Here is a 16,309-nt window from a genome sequence, read left to right on the forward strand (position 1 = left end):
GAGGAAGGGCGTTCTTGCTATTGAGGGAGTGCATCGAAGGTTCACCAGATTGATTCCTGGGATGGCAGGACTAACATATGAGGAGAGACTGGATCGACTGGGACTGTATTCACTGGAGTTTAGAAGAATGAGAGGGGATCTCATAGAAACATAAAATGTTCTGACGGGACTGGACAGGCTGGATGCAGGAAGAATGACCCGATGTTGGGGAAGTCCAGAACCAGGGGACACAGTCTAAGGATAAGGGGTAAGCCATTTAGGACTGAGATGAGGAGAAACTTCTTCACTCAGAGAGTTGTTAACCTGTGGTATTGTCTACCGCAGAGAGTTGTTGATGCCAGTTCGTTGGATATATTCAAGAGGGAGTTCGATATAGCCCTTACAGCTAAAGGGATCAAGGAGTATGGAGAGAAAACAGGAAAAGGGTACTGAGGTGAATGATCAGCCATGATCTTATTGAATGGTGGTGCAGGCTCGAAGGGCCGAAAGGCCTACTCCTGCATCTATTTTCTATGTTTCTATGAAACAGTATTTTTCTTCTGTCCTCCACCTTCCATCAATGTCTCCAGCTCCATATCAGTGAACCTGTTGGCTCTCCTTGCACCTCTTATTCCAGCTATCCTTCCAAACTAAGCAGAGGTTCCTTTACCTGGACTGCTCTGGTGGTACCTTGCTGTACTCTCCTCAATGGGTCTCCATAATCGTCATGGTCTGCTGCATGCGGGTCGAGCCAGCAGTACCACCTGAGGAGGAGGAGGATCCCCGTCACCCCAGAACTAGGAGGCGTCGACCCATCCCCATCCTGGAAGGGCCGGGTGCAGACTGGCCAGCACCCTCCTGGGAGGGTGCATCCTCATGTATATGGAGGTGCCTGACACCTCCCCTGCAATCTCCCTCCATACATTATGTACTGTCTGTCTGCCAGGTCTCCCCACGTCAGGAAACAGTATTCTTCTTCTGTCCTCCACACCGTCCATCAGTGTCTCCAGCTCCATATCAGTGAACCTGTTGGCTCTCCTTGTACCTCTTGCACCAGCCATCCTTCCAAACTCTTTCCCCCCCTTAGGACCTTGCTGCAAACCCGTACCTGCATACTGAATTTCTCAGTGGTGGTAACATTCAAATTAACATTCAAATTGAGACAGCCACAATGCTGAACAAAGCACTTTGGCAGGGTTCAATAACGCTGGAACCCAGTTGTTCACTTTTGGAGCTGAATATGGAGTGGCCCAGCCACGAAAAGTTTCACCACGAATGGCCACAAAAAGGTGGGGGAGCACCAGCTTTCCAGCGGTATTGTATTTTGGGGCCCAAGGTATCCAAATAGGAGGGCCCCTCAGTACAAAATTATAATGCTTCATATAGTATTGATATTCTTCCACTAGATGTCACCAGCATGTAAATACTGGAACATATTATAAGAACATAAGAATTAGGAACAGGAGTAGGCCATCGAGCCCCTCGAGCCTGTGCCGCCATTCAACAAGATCATGGCAGTTCCACTTAGCCGCCCGCTCCCCATATCCCTTAATTCCCTTATTGGTTAAAAATCTATCTATCTGTGATTTGAATACATTCAATGAGCTAGCCTCAACTGCTTCCTTGGGCAGAGAATTCCACAGATTCACAACCCTCTGGGAGAAGAAATTCCTTCTCAACTCGGTTTCAAATTGGCTCCCCCGTATTTTGAGGCTGTGCCCCCTAGTTCTAGTCTCCCCGACTAGTGGAAACAACCTCTCTGCCTCTATCTTGTCTATCCCTTTCATTATTTTAAATGTTTCTATAAGATCACCCCTCATCCTTCTGAACTCCAACAAGTAAAGACCCAGTCTTCTCAATCTATCATCATAAGGTAACCCCCTCATCTCCGGAATCAGCCTAGTGAATCGTCTCTGTACTCCCTCCAAAGCTAGTATAGCCATTATAACAATAAGACAAGCTAAAGCATTGAGGAGCATGGTATTGTCCTGCATTGGCTCCCGGTTAAGCAACGCCTTGATTTTAAATTTCTCATTGTTGTTTTCAAATCCTTCCTTTGCCTCGCCCCTCCCTATCTCTGTAATCTCCTCCTGCCCCAAAACCCTCAGAAATATCAGCGCTCCTCGAATTCTGGCCTCTTGAGCATTCCCGATTTTAATCACTTGGCCATACCTTCGGCTGCCAAGTTAAAAATAACTTTGACGCCATGTAAGAAACAATTTTGCTGTTGACCAGTTCTGATGTTTGTCTCACAGGTCTTTTAGAGCTGAAAGAGGAAACTATAGAGAGCTTATTGGCTGCAGCATGTCTTCTTCAGCTCTCTCAAGTGGTGGAAGTATGCTGCAACTTCCTCATGAAACAGCTCCATCCATCAAATTGCTTGGGAATAAGGTCCTTCGGTGATGCTCAAGGCTGCATGAATCTGCTTAAGGTGGCCCACAGTTATACTACGGTAAGTACTTAGATTAATATGTACGCTCAACACAAGCTTTTGTCACTGTTTGTAGATGCAATTCCAAATAGGAATTTTCCAATTGAAGAGAAATGCAATGTCCTTAAACTTGAACCCACAATAGGATATTATTGCAAATCACCATCCTGATGGCTATGTGATGACTGTACAGTATTTATCAAGTGAGACAGTCAGCAAGTATTTGACTACAAAATTGCTGACCTCGAATTATTACATACAAACATTTTTGTACATTAAATGTTATAGCTAATATCTTGGAAACTATTTTTAAGATACAGTATTAGCTTTGCTTTGTTTTTTTCTACATTTCTCACTACATTGTGAGGGTTAGTGTTAAATAGGCAGTCTGATTCCAGCTCCCAACGCATTTGGTTTTAATTTATCACTTTAATAATCAGGATTGACTGTAAACCAATCTGTATGTATATTGTGTTTGATCAGAGTTTAAGACAGAATATAACATATTAGTTATACAGCAAAAAGATATGACAATAACAGTTGATATCAATCCTGATTGGACAAATGGCTGAAGCCGTGAGCTGTTCTCTGGTTTGCAGCTTCTGTCTCTGTCTAGAGCTTCCTTCGGTAAAACATAGGATCACTCGAAGAGTGTTCGACCAGCCCAACTTCTAATTCATTCTCCCCTCTCACCGTTGTAGGGTGTTTGTTTTTTATTCTACTCTGATTCTTAGACCTTGGAACTTATAGTGGGAAAGGACAACACGTGGCACAAAATTTAGGCTTACCCAGTATCAGTTTATTACGCAACAAAAAACGACTAAAACTACAGGACTAGACTTCTGAGAGACATTTGACTTTAGACATAAAATCACCAGAGATTCGTGGTCGTTGGTTCCGTGACCTGTCAGTTCATCTTCTGGCCGTTCTCTGCAGCTTCTGTTCCTTTCCTTCCGTGCATGCTTGTTGTTTCTTCCTGTATTGCCTGCTCTTCTTTCTTCCTGTACTCCTTCTGCTGAGCTGCTTCTTGCTCGCACAATTATATCCATAGTATGAATCAGTTTCCCGCTGGGCCGAGATCTGACTATCGATGTGATGATTTGCTTAACTGGCTGTGGCGATGAGTTTGAATGGCTACTAATTTGCACATGGAGTTGACAATGCAGAAGATATTTCCTTATGCTGAATGCTCTGTTATCCAAAAATGTGTATTTTGTAGGGTCTTTGTTATCCGGTCTTTTTACAGACTTGTAGTCTCTGGGGTATCAATGTCTTTATCTGTATGCATAACCAAGTGTCGTCTTTGATCAACATAGATTGTTTTTACTGAGTGATGAGTCACCACTTGCCTCAGGTTGATGCCTGTTCCCCTCCCAGGTAGTCCCAGTTTGTTTTAGTTTAAAACAGTTTGTTTGTGGCCTCATCCTGTGCCTTGTTTCAAGAAGAATTGGTGTATTTTACACCGTTTGTGTTGAAAAGATCTCTAAGTGTTACTTTTAATCTTTTTAGCGATGACAAGACCTTTGACCTATAGAAATTCCCCTAAAAACTCAATATGCAATAAGACTTCTAGTTCTTTGTCTTGATTCTGAATCAAGAACCCTCCCTAAAGATGTCTCCTGATTTTCTTGGCCACATGTCTTTCTCTGTTTACTTTCTTAGAAATACATATCTTATGCAAAACAGATACACCGCTTTGAGTACTGCTGAGGGGGATGACTCATCAGGGGAGAGCAGCAGCAGCCAAGTTCATGGCACCATGGCTGGCTCTGCTGCACAGGAGGGCAGGAAAAAGAGTGGGAGAGCGATAGTGATAGGGGATTCAATTGTAAGGGGAATAGATAGGCGTTGCTGCGGCCATAACCAAGACTCCAGGATGGTATGTTGCCTCCCTGGTGCAAGGGTCAAGAATGTCTTGGAGCAGGGACAGGACATTCTGAAAAGGGAGGGTGAACAGCCACTTGTCGTGGTGCATATAGGTACCAACGATATAGGTAAAAAATGGGATGAAGTCCTACGAGACTAATTTAGGGAGTTAGAAGTTAAATTAAAAGGTAGGGCCTCAAAAGTAGTAATCTCAGGATTGTTACCAGTGCCATGTGCTAGTCAGAGTAGGAATCGCAGGATAACTCAGATGAATACGTGGCTTGAGGAGTGATGCAGAAGGGAGGGATTCAAATTCCTGGGGCTTTCGAACCGGTTCTGGGGGAGGTGGGACCAGTACAAACCGATGGTCTGCACCTGGGCAGGATCGGAACCGATGTCCTAGGAGGAGTGTTTGCTAGTGCTGTTGGGGAGGAGTTAAACTAATATGGCAGGGGGATGGGAACCTATGCAGGGAGACAGAGGGAAATAAAATGGAGTCAGAAGCAAAAGATAGAAAGGAGAATAGTAAAAGTGGGGGGCAGAGAAACCCAAGGCAAAAACCAAAAAGGGCCACATTACAGCAAAATTCTAAAGGGGCAAAGTGTGTTAAAAAGACAAGCCTGAAGGCTCTGTGCCTCACTGCGAGGAGTATTCGGAATAAGGTGGAAAAATTAACTGCGCAGATAGCAGTTAACGAGTATGATGTCATTGGCATCACGGAGACATGGCTCCAGGGTGACCAAGGCTGGGAACTCAACATCCAGGGATATTCAGTATTTAGGAAGGATAAACAGAAAGGAAAAGGAGGCGGGGTGGCGTTGCTGGCTAAAGAGGAAATTAATGCAATAGTAAGGAGGGACATTAGCCTGGATGCTGTGGAATCGGTATGGGTGGAGCTGCGGAATTCCAAAGGGCAGAAAACGCTAGTGGGAGTTGTGTACAGATCACCAAACAGTAGTAGTGAGGTTGGGGAGGGCATCAAACAAGAAATAAGGGATGTGTGCAATAAAGGTACAGCAGTTATCATGGGTGACTTTAATTGACTTATTGATTGGGCTAAACAAACTGGTAGCAATGCGGTGGAGGAGGATTTCCTGGAGTGTATTCGGGATGGTTTTCTAGACCAATATGTCGAGGAACCAACTGGAGAGCTGGCCATCCTAGACTGGGTGATGTGTAATGAGAAGGGACTAATTAGCAATCTTGTTGTGCGAGGCCTCTTGGGGAAGAGTGACCATAATATGGTAGAATTCTTTATTCAGATGAGAGTGACAGTTAATTCGGAAACTAGGGTCCTGAACTTAAGGAAAGGTAACTTCAACGGTATGAGGCGTGAATTGGTTAGAATAGACTGACAAAGGATACTTAAAGGGTTGACGGTGGATAAGCAATGGCAAACATTTAACGATCACATGGATGAACTTCAGCAATTGTACATCTCTGTCTGGAGTAAAAATAAAATGGTGAAGGTGGCTCAACCATGGCTAACAAGGGAAATTAAGGATAGTGTTAAAAGCCAAGGAAAAGGCATATAATTTGGCTAGAAAAAGCAACAAACCTGAGGACTGGGAGAAATTTAGAATTCAACAGAGGAAGACTAAGGGTTTAATTAAGAGGGGGAAAATCGAGTACGAGAGGAAGCTTGCAGGGAACATAAAAACTGACTGCAGGAGCTTCTATAAATATGTGAAGAGAAAGAGATTAGTGAAGACAAATGTAGGTCCCTTGCAGTCGGATTCAGCTGAATTTATAATGGGGAACAAAGAAATGGCAGACCAATTGAACAAATACTTCGGTTCTGTCTTCACGGAGGAAGACACAAATAACCCTCCGATTGTACTGGGGACAGTAGGTCTAGTGAGAAGGAGGAACTGAAGGATATCCTTATTAGATGGGAAATTGTGTTGGGGAAGTTGATGGGATTGAAGGCCGATAGATTCCCTTGGGACTGATAGTCTGCATCCCACAGTACTTAAGGAGGTGACCCTAGAAATAGTGGATGCATTGGTGATCATTTTCCAACAGTCTATCGACTCTGGATCAGTTCCTATGGACTGGAGGGTAGCTAATGTAACACCACTTTTTAAAAAGGGAGGGAGAGAGAAAATGGGTAATTATAGACCGGTTAGCCTGACATCAGTAGTGGGGAAAATGTTGGAATCAATCATTAAGGATGAAATAGCAGCGTATTTGGAAAACAGTGACAGGATCGGACCAAGTCAACTTGGATTTATGAAAGGGAACTCATGCTTGACGAATCTTCTGGAATTTTTTGAGGATGTAACTAGAAGAGTGGACAAGGGAGAATCAGTGGATGTGGTGTATTTGGACTTTCAAAAGCTTTTGACAAGGTCCCACACAAGATATTGTTGTGCAAAATCAAAGCGCATGGTATTGGGGGTAATGTACTGACGTGGATAGAGAACTGGTTGGCAGACAGGAAGCAGAGAGTCGGGATAAACGGGACCTTTTCAGAATGGCAGGCAGTGACTAGTGGAGTGCCACAGGGCTCGGTGCTGGGACCCCAGCTCTTTACAATATACATTAACGATTTAGATGAAGGAATTGAGTGTAATATCTCCAAGTTTGCAGATGACACTAAACTGGGTGGCGGTGTGAGCTGTGAGGAGGACGCTAAGAGGCTGCAGGGTGACTTGGACAGGTTAGGTGAGTCGGCAAATGCATGGCAGATGCAGTATAATGTGGATAAATGTGAGGTTATCCATTTTGGGGGCAAAAACACGAAGGCAGAATATTATCTGAATGGCGGCAGATTAGGAAAAGGGGAGGTGCAACGAGACCTGGGTGTCATGGTTCATCAGTCACTGAAAGTGGGCATGCAGGTACAGCAGGCATTGAAAAAGGCAAATGGTATGTTGGCCTTCATAGCTAGGGGATTTGAGTATAGGAGCAGAGAGGGCTTGCTGCATTTGTACAGGGCCTTAGTGAGGCCTCTCCTGGAATATTGTGTACAGTTTTGGTCTCTTAATCTGAGGAAGGACATTCTTGCTATTGAGCGAGTGCAGCCAAGGTTCACCAGACTGATTCCAGGGATGGCTGGACTGTCATATGAGGAGAGACTGGATCAACTGGCCCTTTATTCACTGGAGTTTAGAAGGATGAGAGGGGATCTCATAGAAACGTATAAGATTCTGATGGGACTGGACAGGTTAGATGCAGGAAGAATGTTCCCGATGTTGGGGAAGTCCAGAACCAGGGGACAGTCTTAGGATAAGGGGTAGGCCATTTAGAACTGAGATGAGGAGAAACTTCTTCACTCAGAGAGTTGTTAACCTGTGGAATTCCCTACTGCAGAGAGTTGTTGATGCCAGTTCATTGGATATATTCAAGAGGGAGTTAGATATGGCCCTTATGGCTAAAGGGATCAAGGGGTATGGAGCGAAAGCAGGAAAGGGGTACTGAGGGAATGATCAGCCATGATCTTATTGAATGGCAGTGCAGGCTTGAAGGGCCGAATGGCCTACTCCTGCACCTATTTTCTATGTTTCTATGTTATCTCTTGTCCCTATTCTCTCCTTTGATGCCATGAGGCCAAACCAGAAAACTGCTTACCCCACAGTCGTTATCTCCTTTATGATGTAGCAATATGTTTAGGTTAACTCTCTCAATTTCCATCCATTCTAAGTCTTTCTACAACAAATTTTCTTAAAGATACATAAACAAAGCTGAAGTTTTAACTTGAAAACTGCAGACAATGGTTGTCATAGCACAGAATGCTATAACGTCTCAGCAGTGTACTAAAATATTAGTATATCTAAGATTCTACTATTATTCCAAGGAGATACTTCATCTCCAGTTCAAAACAACAATATAAAACACAGCATTCTTATTCTTCATGCCAGTTTTATACATTTTGAACCCCTGATTTCTAACAGTAAGGATGCTAACTGCGGGAAGGGGCATTGATGCACATAGCTAAAGGCACTGAAACTCATGCAGTGTCTGACTTGGAAGTGCTCCCAAAGTAGTACAATATGTGGAAAAAATTTAAATTCCTCAGGACTCCATCTTTCACTGTAATATGTACAAAATTGCATCAATATCTGGTTGTTTTTCAAGAGGTGAGTGCAACAATTCTTGCATTAATGCTGCCACTTTGGAAACATCTAATAACTGTCCAATTACTGTCCAACTGGGGACTCAAACTACATCTAGATTAACAATACTTCGGCAAACCATCTTAAGTGGTTGTAGTGATGTCAGTAAATTGGTGATAAGGAGTCTTTGTAGGCTTGGAGCTCTTTCTTATTCCTATGCATATTCCAGAGATTTTATGATGGTACAGATTTATACTGAAAATTATTTGACTTAGTTTGAATTAGTGCAAGTGATGACGCTCATTTATAATGAGAAAAGTAACATACTGTGGCCACATTACTTGGGAGTCATAAGGAAATTTGTTGCACTTGTTACTGTCTACAAAATTAAATAGAAATAGACTAAGAGGCAGAGAAACAAGAATAAGGATAAATAATTTGATACAATGGGCAGGTGTAAGATCAGGGGTGATGCATAGTACAGAAATCAAAGAATGAACTTGTCAGTGACCTCAAGAGCTGAGAAGACACATAATAAATTTAGCTATATCATATTAGTTCTCATATTAACTTGTAGTAACCGTGTCACTCTTCCAAACTCTATGGGCTGAATTTTCGCCACCATTCTGCACTATTTTTTTGGCCTACGCTGTTTTTTTGGAGCAGACGAAAACCTGCAAGTTTCGCCAAAGTTTCTGTGCCATTCTAAAGTAGGTACGTCCTATTTTTTTAGTTTTCGATTTTCTTTTATGTCACTGGGAGCGGAACCTGCCGGGTGCACCATTTCTGACCATTTAAGTGAGTTTGGCCAAGTATGATTTTATTCTAAAATGGTGCACTGCACCTTTCTAAACAACCTTGCCTACACTTAAGGAAATCGGTGCAGAGAAGAGAAAATCAGCGGAGAGAAGACACCATTGTTTGAGCGGAGCTGAAGACACAGCAACGGGGGGGCAGGGGGTCTTTCTGCCTGGGATGGTAGCGGGCAGGTGTGGGGGCCTTTCGGCCTGGGTTAGATGTGGGCCGGTGAAGGGTCCTTTTGGCCCGCGATAGGTGCGGGCTGGTGCGGGGACCTTTAGGCCCGCGATAGGTGTGGGCCGGTGCGGGGGCCTTCTGGCCTGGGATAGAAACGGGACGGTGTGGGGCGGTGGGGGGGCTTTCTGCCCGGGATTGCAGCCGCACTGGCACTGTAGAGGTGAAAACAAATCTAGAATTGGTAAAAAGGAATAAAGGATATTTAATAATGTTTCATATATTGAGATTTCAGTCTGTTGTCCCAAGTCTCACTTAGTGATCTATTTTACAAAGGGGAAATGCTTTATTTGTGCCTCAATCCTTCATGTGTCCCTCGTTACCCTGACAACTTGTTTTTTAGCGCAGACCTTAAGCTTCACCCACAGAGCTTAAGGACACCTGCGCCGCTCCAAAATGAGAAGTTATGCCGGCGAAATTTGGAACTTTTTTTTGGCGCAGTCAGGCCACAGAAAAATCAGACGCACCTCTAAAACTGCGCAAAAAAAGTCCACGTGGAATTTTGGGCCCTTTGAGTGAAAGTTATATTGCACAAAATTGAGCTGTTCGTTTACAGCACGAATCTACAAGGGCCTAAAGAATTTACCAACTCCTGACAATAAACAAACACCTCCAAAGGCTCTTTACCTTTCAGAGCTTTCAGTCAATAAGTATTTTTACTAATAAGCAAGAAAGGCAATTTCAAGAATTTATTCTAATTTGCAGGTTCAGATGATGTTTACAAACCACTCTAGTTTCATTCTTGCTGTTTTAGATAACCTTCTAAACTTGACAATTAGATTGTAACCTTATAAACATTCTCCACCATTCATCGTCGTCGAACATATAAATAAACAATTGGACCCCAATGTTCTTCCTCCAAACAGTCCTGAATCATGGAATAAAACAATAACTTCAGGAACAAGGGGATTAAACTTGCTTTCAACATTGGGACTGATGTATTGAATCGTTTTCTATTAGTGATTATTGTATCTCATCCAAGTGACCATTATTTATATGAGTCTACACAAGGAGTGACAGCTAGATATGAGTTTTTCCTACTCAAACTTGATGTTGCCTCACTCTAAGTGTTCCCCGCAGTCATCTTCAAGCTAATCTCCTCCAAGAGATCCATTTCTTCAACTACTTTCCTTAACTATCCTCATGCTACTGTTCAGTGTCAGGTTTTGCCTGTGCGAAGCTCATTGGGCCATTTTAATACCTTAAATGTGCTATATAATTGAAATATGTCACTATTTTAAGTTGTTGCAAAGCAGTGAGATTACAGCCAATTCTATGCTACCCATATTCTCAGATTCACACTTGCAGCAGGGGTCAGCAGTAAAAGCCCAGCCGATATCCCCCTCCCTGAGAGATACCGGGGCCGAAATTCAGACACGCCAGAAAGCTGGTGCACCAACTATTTCCTGTCTGGTTTCACCACCGGGATCGATTTTCGGGACTTTGTACTTTTTTTGATGTTGGAGCGGAAGTCAGTCATAGAGGGGGCGGAAGTGCGATGGTAAGTCCTGCTGAGGGGCAGAAGTTGGGGTGGGATCGAGAGAGGTGGTGGCGTCACTGCATGTGTGTGACACCACGCTCACTGCCCTCCATTGAAGGGGAGAGAATCGGGCATTTTTTAGCTTTGGCCACTAGTCAACCAGGAAGGGTTTCAGCCGGGCCAGCGGCTGGATACCCAAGAGTGGGTGCAGGCTGCCTGTTGGCGGCCCAGCCAAACCCGTGGGCAATAATTTGCCGGCCGATCGGGAAGTGGGCTGGCAAAAATAAAATCATGGCGGCTGCAGCAGTGGGGCCTCCCCTTGAAGGGCCGCCACGCTGCCGGGATGCGCACAGTCAGGAGAAGGTGCACCGTCAGAGAAAGCTGTCGGGGGCACCACGTGGCGGGGCAACAATTTTTTAACTTGAATTTTGGTCAGAGTATTCTGGAGGTGCGGGAGAGCGGCGCTGCGCTTTTTGATGATGCGATTGCAGCGGTCAGAGGCAGCGGGGCGGAAGTGGGAACAGGTTGAAAAATCCCCGACCTGAATTTGGGTCGAGTCGGCCAATGGACTGCAACGCGGTGGCCACTCGATTCCGCCACATGGCCGCCGCAAAATGACGGAAACGGGCCTTATAGTGACCCTGAATTTTGGCCCCGCCGAGTATAGTTTTAGCGCCCCCTCGCTGAGATTACTTAACACAGCACAGTCTGGGTACTAAATCTAACATTTTCCCACTAAATTATTCACTGAATAAATTCTTGAAATTATCAGAGGAGTACTTATAACAAAACATATGCAAACATACACTCTGTTGTTTATATTATTGTCCTGCCCCAAAATATATTTGTAGTCAGGCAGCACCAAATTAGGATCACATCCGCACACTGGTTAATGATGATAGTGTAAGAAGTGGATGGTCAATGCTAACATTCCATTCTGCCTATTTATTTGAATTTGTTTCAGAAGTTCCGTAAACAAAGTTTTGACTACAGAGCTTTATTTATGCTTTCCAGGTTCACTTGAAGGAATGGTCTGAATGTGGTGTCTTGCTCCAAGTTTATAGTGACTCATTTAAACATCTAGGAGCAAGGCATTCATTTTAGAGGTAAATGCTCTATACATCTTATAGGCTCCTTTTTTTTCAAAAACAAGCACTGGTTATAATTTTTAACTAAATCTGTAGTTGCATTGGACTTACTGGTACGTGCAGGAGTGACTTGAGCTATATTACGACTCGGTGCTGTTGCATTCCTTTTAGTGATAGGGAGGCTGTTTTTGGGCTAAGGCCAAGAGCATGGGTGTCAGCGTGATGACATGTGATCATCTATCTGTGGACTCGCATGTCATGCACAGTATGTTGGAAATTTGTTTGAATTTGGGAAGAAAGCAAACAATGGATTCTATTTTGCAACAAAGCAACTGGATTCTGTGGGGGGCAAAACAAACTAAATTGGTGCTGACACCATCTACATCTTGCTCGACATCCAATATCCAGCAGGACACTGCTGCCTACACTCTGAAAAATGAGTTTAAAACCACAGGGAGGAGAAGGGTTTCACTCCTCCTGTTTTAATGCACACTGATCATTGATCTGACGCTAAAGTTATACCACCATTTTTGCATCGTTGTTGAGTGGAAACAAATCACAGTAGAGCTAAATTGACAGTATAACCATATTCTAAGATCGCTTCAGGACAATTAGCCACGTGTCTGTCTGCATTTTACATCAGAGGTCAGCATTTGCTGTCTGGAGAACAGAACAACAAAAAGTAAGTCAAACCAGAGACACATACACTGTCATAACTGTAAATTATTAAGCTTTTAGGTATAATTCTTTCAGCAAATAATATTTTCTGCAAAAAAAGAGATGGAGGTAGAGAATTATTTTTCAAGTTGCAGGAAATAATGACAGCATTTTGTTTCTCAAATTTCACAACTTGAAGCAATTTTCTTTTTTGTTAATATTAACTTTAGACTGTAACCAGGTGGCATTCAGTTGAATTAAATTATTTGGCCCATAGAAGCACTGACCTTGAATTGACCGTTTATATTCCATTTATGTGAACGGCTGCTCGTCACATTCACCGCACTGCTGGTGACACTAAAGCAACTACTTAAGTGAAAAATTCACATTTGTAAGCCAGCAATGCAAAACTGTATTTGCTGGGCTATAATGGCATGCTGAAAGCTTAACCCACCCATGGCCAGAACAGAGGGACAACCACCAATATTAGCAAACATTTTCCTCCAGACACAATTTTGAAACCTATCATGTGAGATAGCGCTTACAGATGTTGTAACTTAAATGAGTTACCTGTAAATCACATGATACATTAAACAAAGGGCCTGTCCACAGTAGTAGTAATTTCTTCTTTTGTGGCTTGGTGTCAAATTTATCTGTTTTGTCTTGTTAACACTGCTGTGAAGTGCCTTAGGACGTTTTACTACGTTCAAGGCACTATATAAATAAAAGTTGTTATTATTCCCAATGTCCTGGACAATATTACTTCCTCAACCAACACCTCATCTCATCTTGCTGCGATTTGTGGGATCTTGCTGTGTGTAAATTGGCTGCTGAGCTACCCACATAACAATAATGACTGCACTTCAAAAAAGTTTAATTCATTGGACGTGAAACACTGGGAGACGCGACGAGACACTACATGGGTGAAATTTCTTCCTTTATTAAATTTGCAGGACATTCACATTAGTAATTCACACCAGCCTGCCACTAAACCCCTGCTTCATACCGACACCACACTAAAATGAAGAAGTACAAGTCACTGTGCTGCAGCACAGCTATAAAACCAGGGGTATGATCACAGGGCAAATAACTCTGTGCAGGTTACACTACATTGCAATTTAAATCAGTTGTAAATATGTTCCAAATGGGAATTTCCAGATGTAGTGCAGGCAGACTTTAAGGATGTAAGGATTAACCTGCCAGTCCCCACTCAATGCTGAATCCATTCGAGCTTGTGGTTTCCTCCTTCCTCCTCCCCTCGGAGGAGATAGCCAGATACAATTGTTTATTTGAAATTTATATTTTTAAACCATTGGAACATCAGAAAAACAAAATTGGAACACTACCCATGGAACTTATGATAATACTTTCAGCTGCATTTCAGTTCATGACTTTAGATGTGACAAAACCATATTTTAATTGTTGTTTAAGTGCTATTCTGCATAGTTTTTGTAAAATCTTCATTGAAACATGTGACTTAAAAATGAATTCACTGAGTAAAACCTAAGGACATCCTGTTTAATCCCTTCAGTCATGGACACAACAGTACAGATCTTATTAACAATTTCCTGCTTCAGTATCTTTCTCACACACACGAAGCCCATCCTGATAAACAGTTTTGCCTATTTTTGTAAACTGAAATGGATTTAGCTTCCTGTTCCTATTTTCCAGACAAGAACACAGTGAGAGGTTGCGATAGGATATGGATAAAGGCTCACATCCTTGTTACTTTTGGAATCAGCACTTTTAATTCTGCCTGTTTTGCAATTACTTTTCATTTTCTAACAAACCATGAAAAGAGATGAAAGACATCAATATTGCACAAAAATACCTCAAGTGCCGTCCATTATATCCGTCACATTTGCTGAATGTTGAGCTTGCACTAAACAAGAGTGCTCAGCCATCGGGAGTAACTTTAAACATAGACAGAGAGTAATTGTCTAAAATAATACTGCTCATAAACACTTTGTTTAATTGGTTCCTGGGATATGGTCAACACTAACAAGGCTACATTTATTGGCATCCCCTAAATGCCCTGAGAAATTAATGTTGGTTTGTACAACTGAGTTGGCTTGTTAGACCACAGAGAATGTAAAGAACCATTTACACAGTATGGGACTAGGAACATAGGGGCCAAGTTTCGGCCTGAGTTGCTCCTGTTTTTTTGGAGCAACTAGTTTAGAATGGAGTATCTTAGAAATTGCAATTCTCGGCATTTAGTTTGCTCCAGTTCAAGTCAGTTAGAACAGTTTCAGTTTGGAACAGATTTTTTTTTTCAAATGGGGGCGAGTCCGGCCACTTATGCCCGTTTTGAAAGTTTAGGCAGTGAAAACTTACTCCAAACTAACTTAGAATGGAGTAAGTGTAGATTTTTGTACGCTCAGAAAAACCTTGTCTACATTAGAAAATCAGGCATAGGTTATAAATCAGGCGTAGGGAATGGGGGGGTCGGGTTTAAAGGGAAGTTTACAAACATTTTAAACACTTCAGTTTTACATATAAAGAGCCATCATCAATAATAAATGATAAATACATCAATAAATCAACCAATAAATCAATCAAAAAAATTAATAAAAAATAAAAAAAAAATAAAAAAAAAAAAATAAAACATTTTCTACTTACCGACTGCAGCACAGGGAGACCTCCAATAGCGTGCTGGGATGCCCCACCCTCCCCCCCCCCCCCACCCCAGTGTGTGTCTATCTCTCTGTCTGTCTGTGTGTGTCTCTCACTCTCTGTCTGTCAGTGTCTGTGTTTCTGACAGCGAGGAGAGTGGAGGAGGGGGGGTGGGAGAGAGAGGGGGAGGGAGAGAAGGGAGGGAGAGAGGGTGGGAAGAAGGGAGGGGAGGTAGAGAAGAGAGGGAGGGGGGGAGATGGGAGGGGGGAGAAGGGAGGGGGGGAGGAGGGAGGGGGGGAGGAGGGAGGGGGGAGAAGGGAGGGGGGGAGGAGGGAGGGGGGGGAGGGGAGAAGGGAGGGAGGGGAGAAGGGAGGATGGAGGGAGAGAGGAGGGAGGGGAGGGGAGAAGGGAGGATGGAGGGGGAGAGGGGGAGAAGGGAGGGGGAGAGGGGAGGGTAGGGGAGAAAGGAGAGGGAGGCTGAACAAGCCCGGCCCGGCCCAAGACTTCGGGCAGGGCCCGCCCCCAGCACCAGATTTACAGGTGGGTGGCCGGGGGTTGGGTCGGGGGTGGAGGGGGGGAAGTGCGAGTCAGGTCGGGTCCGGGAGAATGGGGGGGGGGAGTGGGGACGGGAGTCGGGTCGGAGCAGGGTTGGGGGGGGAGCCGGAGCAGGGTTCGGGTCCGGTCCGGGGGCGGAGCGGGGTTCGGGTCCGGTCCAGGGGTGGGGGGAGCGGGAGTCGAGTTGGGTCCAGGGGCGGGGCGGAGTTGGAGTGGGAGTCGGGTCCGGGGGCGGTGGGGGGAGAGGGGGTCGGGTCCGGGGGTGGGGGGAGCGGGAGTCAAGTCGGGAGGAAGCAGGAGCTGGGCGTGGGAGGTGCAGCCTGATCCACGCAACCCCAGTGAGGCCATTTGGCCAGGGCTAGGGGCTGCATGCTTCGGGCCCCTCTCACACAGTTTTGAGTGCCTGGAGCTACTGCACATGCGCGCCCACTGTAGCCTGCATGTGCAGAGGTCCCGGCACTGTTTTCAGCGCAGGGACCTGGCTCTGCCCCTCCACAGCTCGTGCTGTGCCACGCCCAGCTCCAGAGGACCTGCAGGGAGCCGGAGA

The 16,309-nt window shown here is 44.3% G+C and overlaps 1 protein-coding gene across 4 annotated transcripts in view; it reads left to right on the plus strand.

The window, feature by feature from the left end:
* LOC139265182 (kelch-like protein 4) overlaps positions 1-16,309 on the plus strand; it is a 224,549-nt gene that overhangs the window by 142,457 nt on the left and 65,783 nt on the right. For all 4 annotated transcript variants that reach the window (XM_070882110.1, XM_070882111.1, XM_070882113.1 and 1 more), the window contains one exon: positions 2,235-2,431. In XM_070882110.1, the coding sequence (XP_070738211.1) occupies positions 2,235-2,431 (197 nt within the window). The remainder of the gene's footprint in view (positions 1-2,234; positions 2,432-16,309) is intronic.

The sequence above is a fragment of the Pristiophorus japonicus genome, chromosome 6, assembly GCF_044704955.1.
Source record: "Pristiophorus japonicus isolate sPriJap1 chromosome 6, sPriJap1.hap1, whole genome shotgun sequence".
In the NCBI taxonomy this organism is placed as follows: domain Eukaryota; kingdom Metazoa; phylum Chordata; class Chondrichthyes; family Pristiophoridae; genus Pristiophorus; species Pristiophorus japonicus.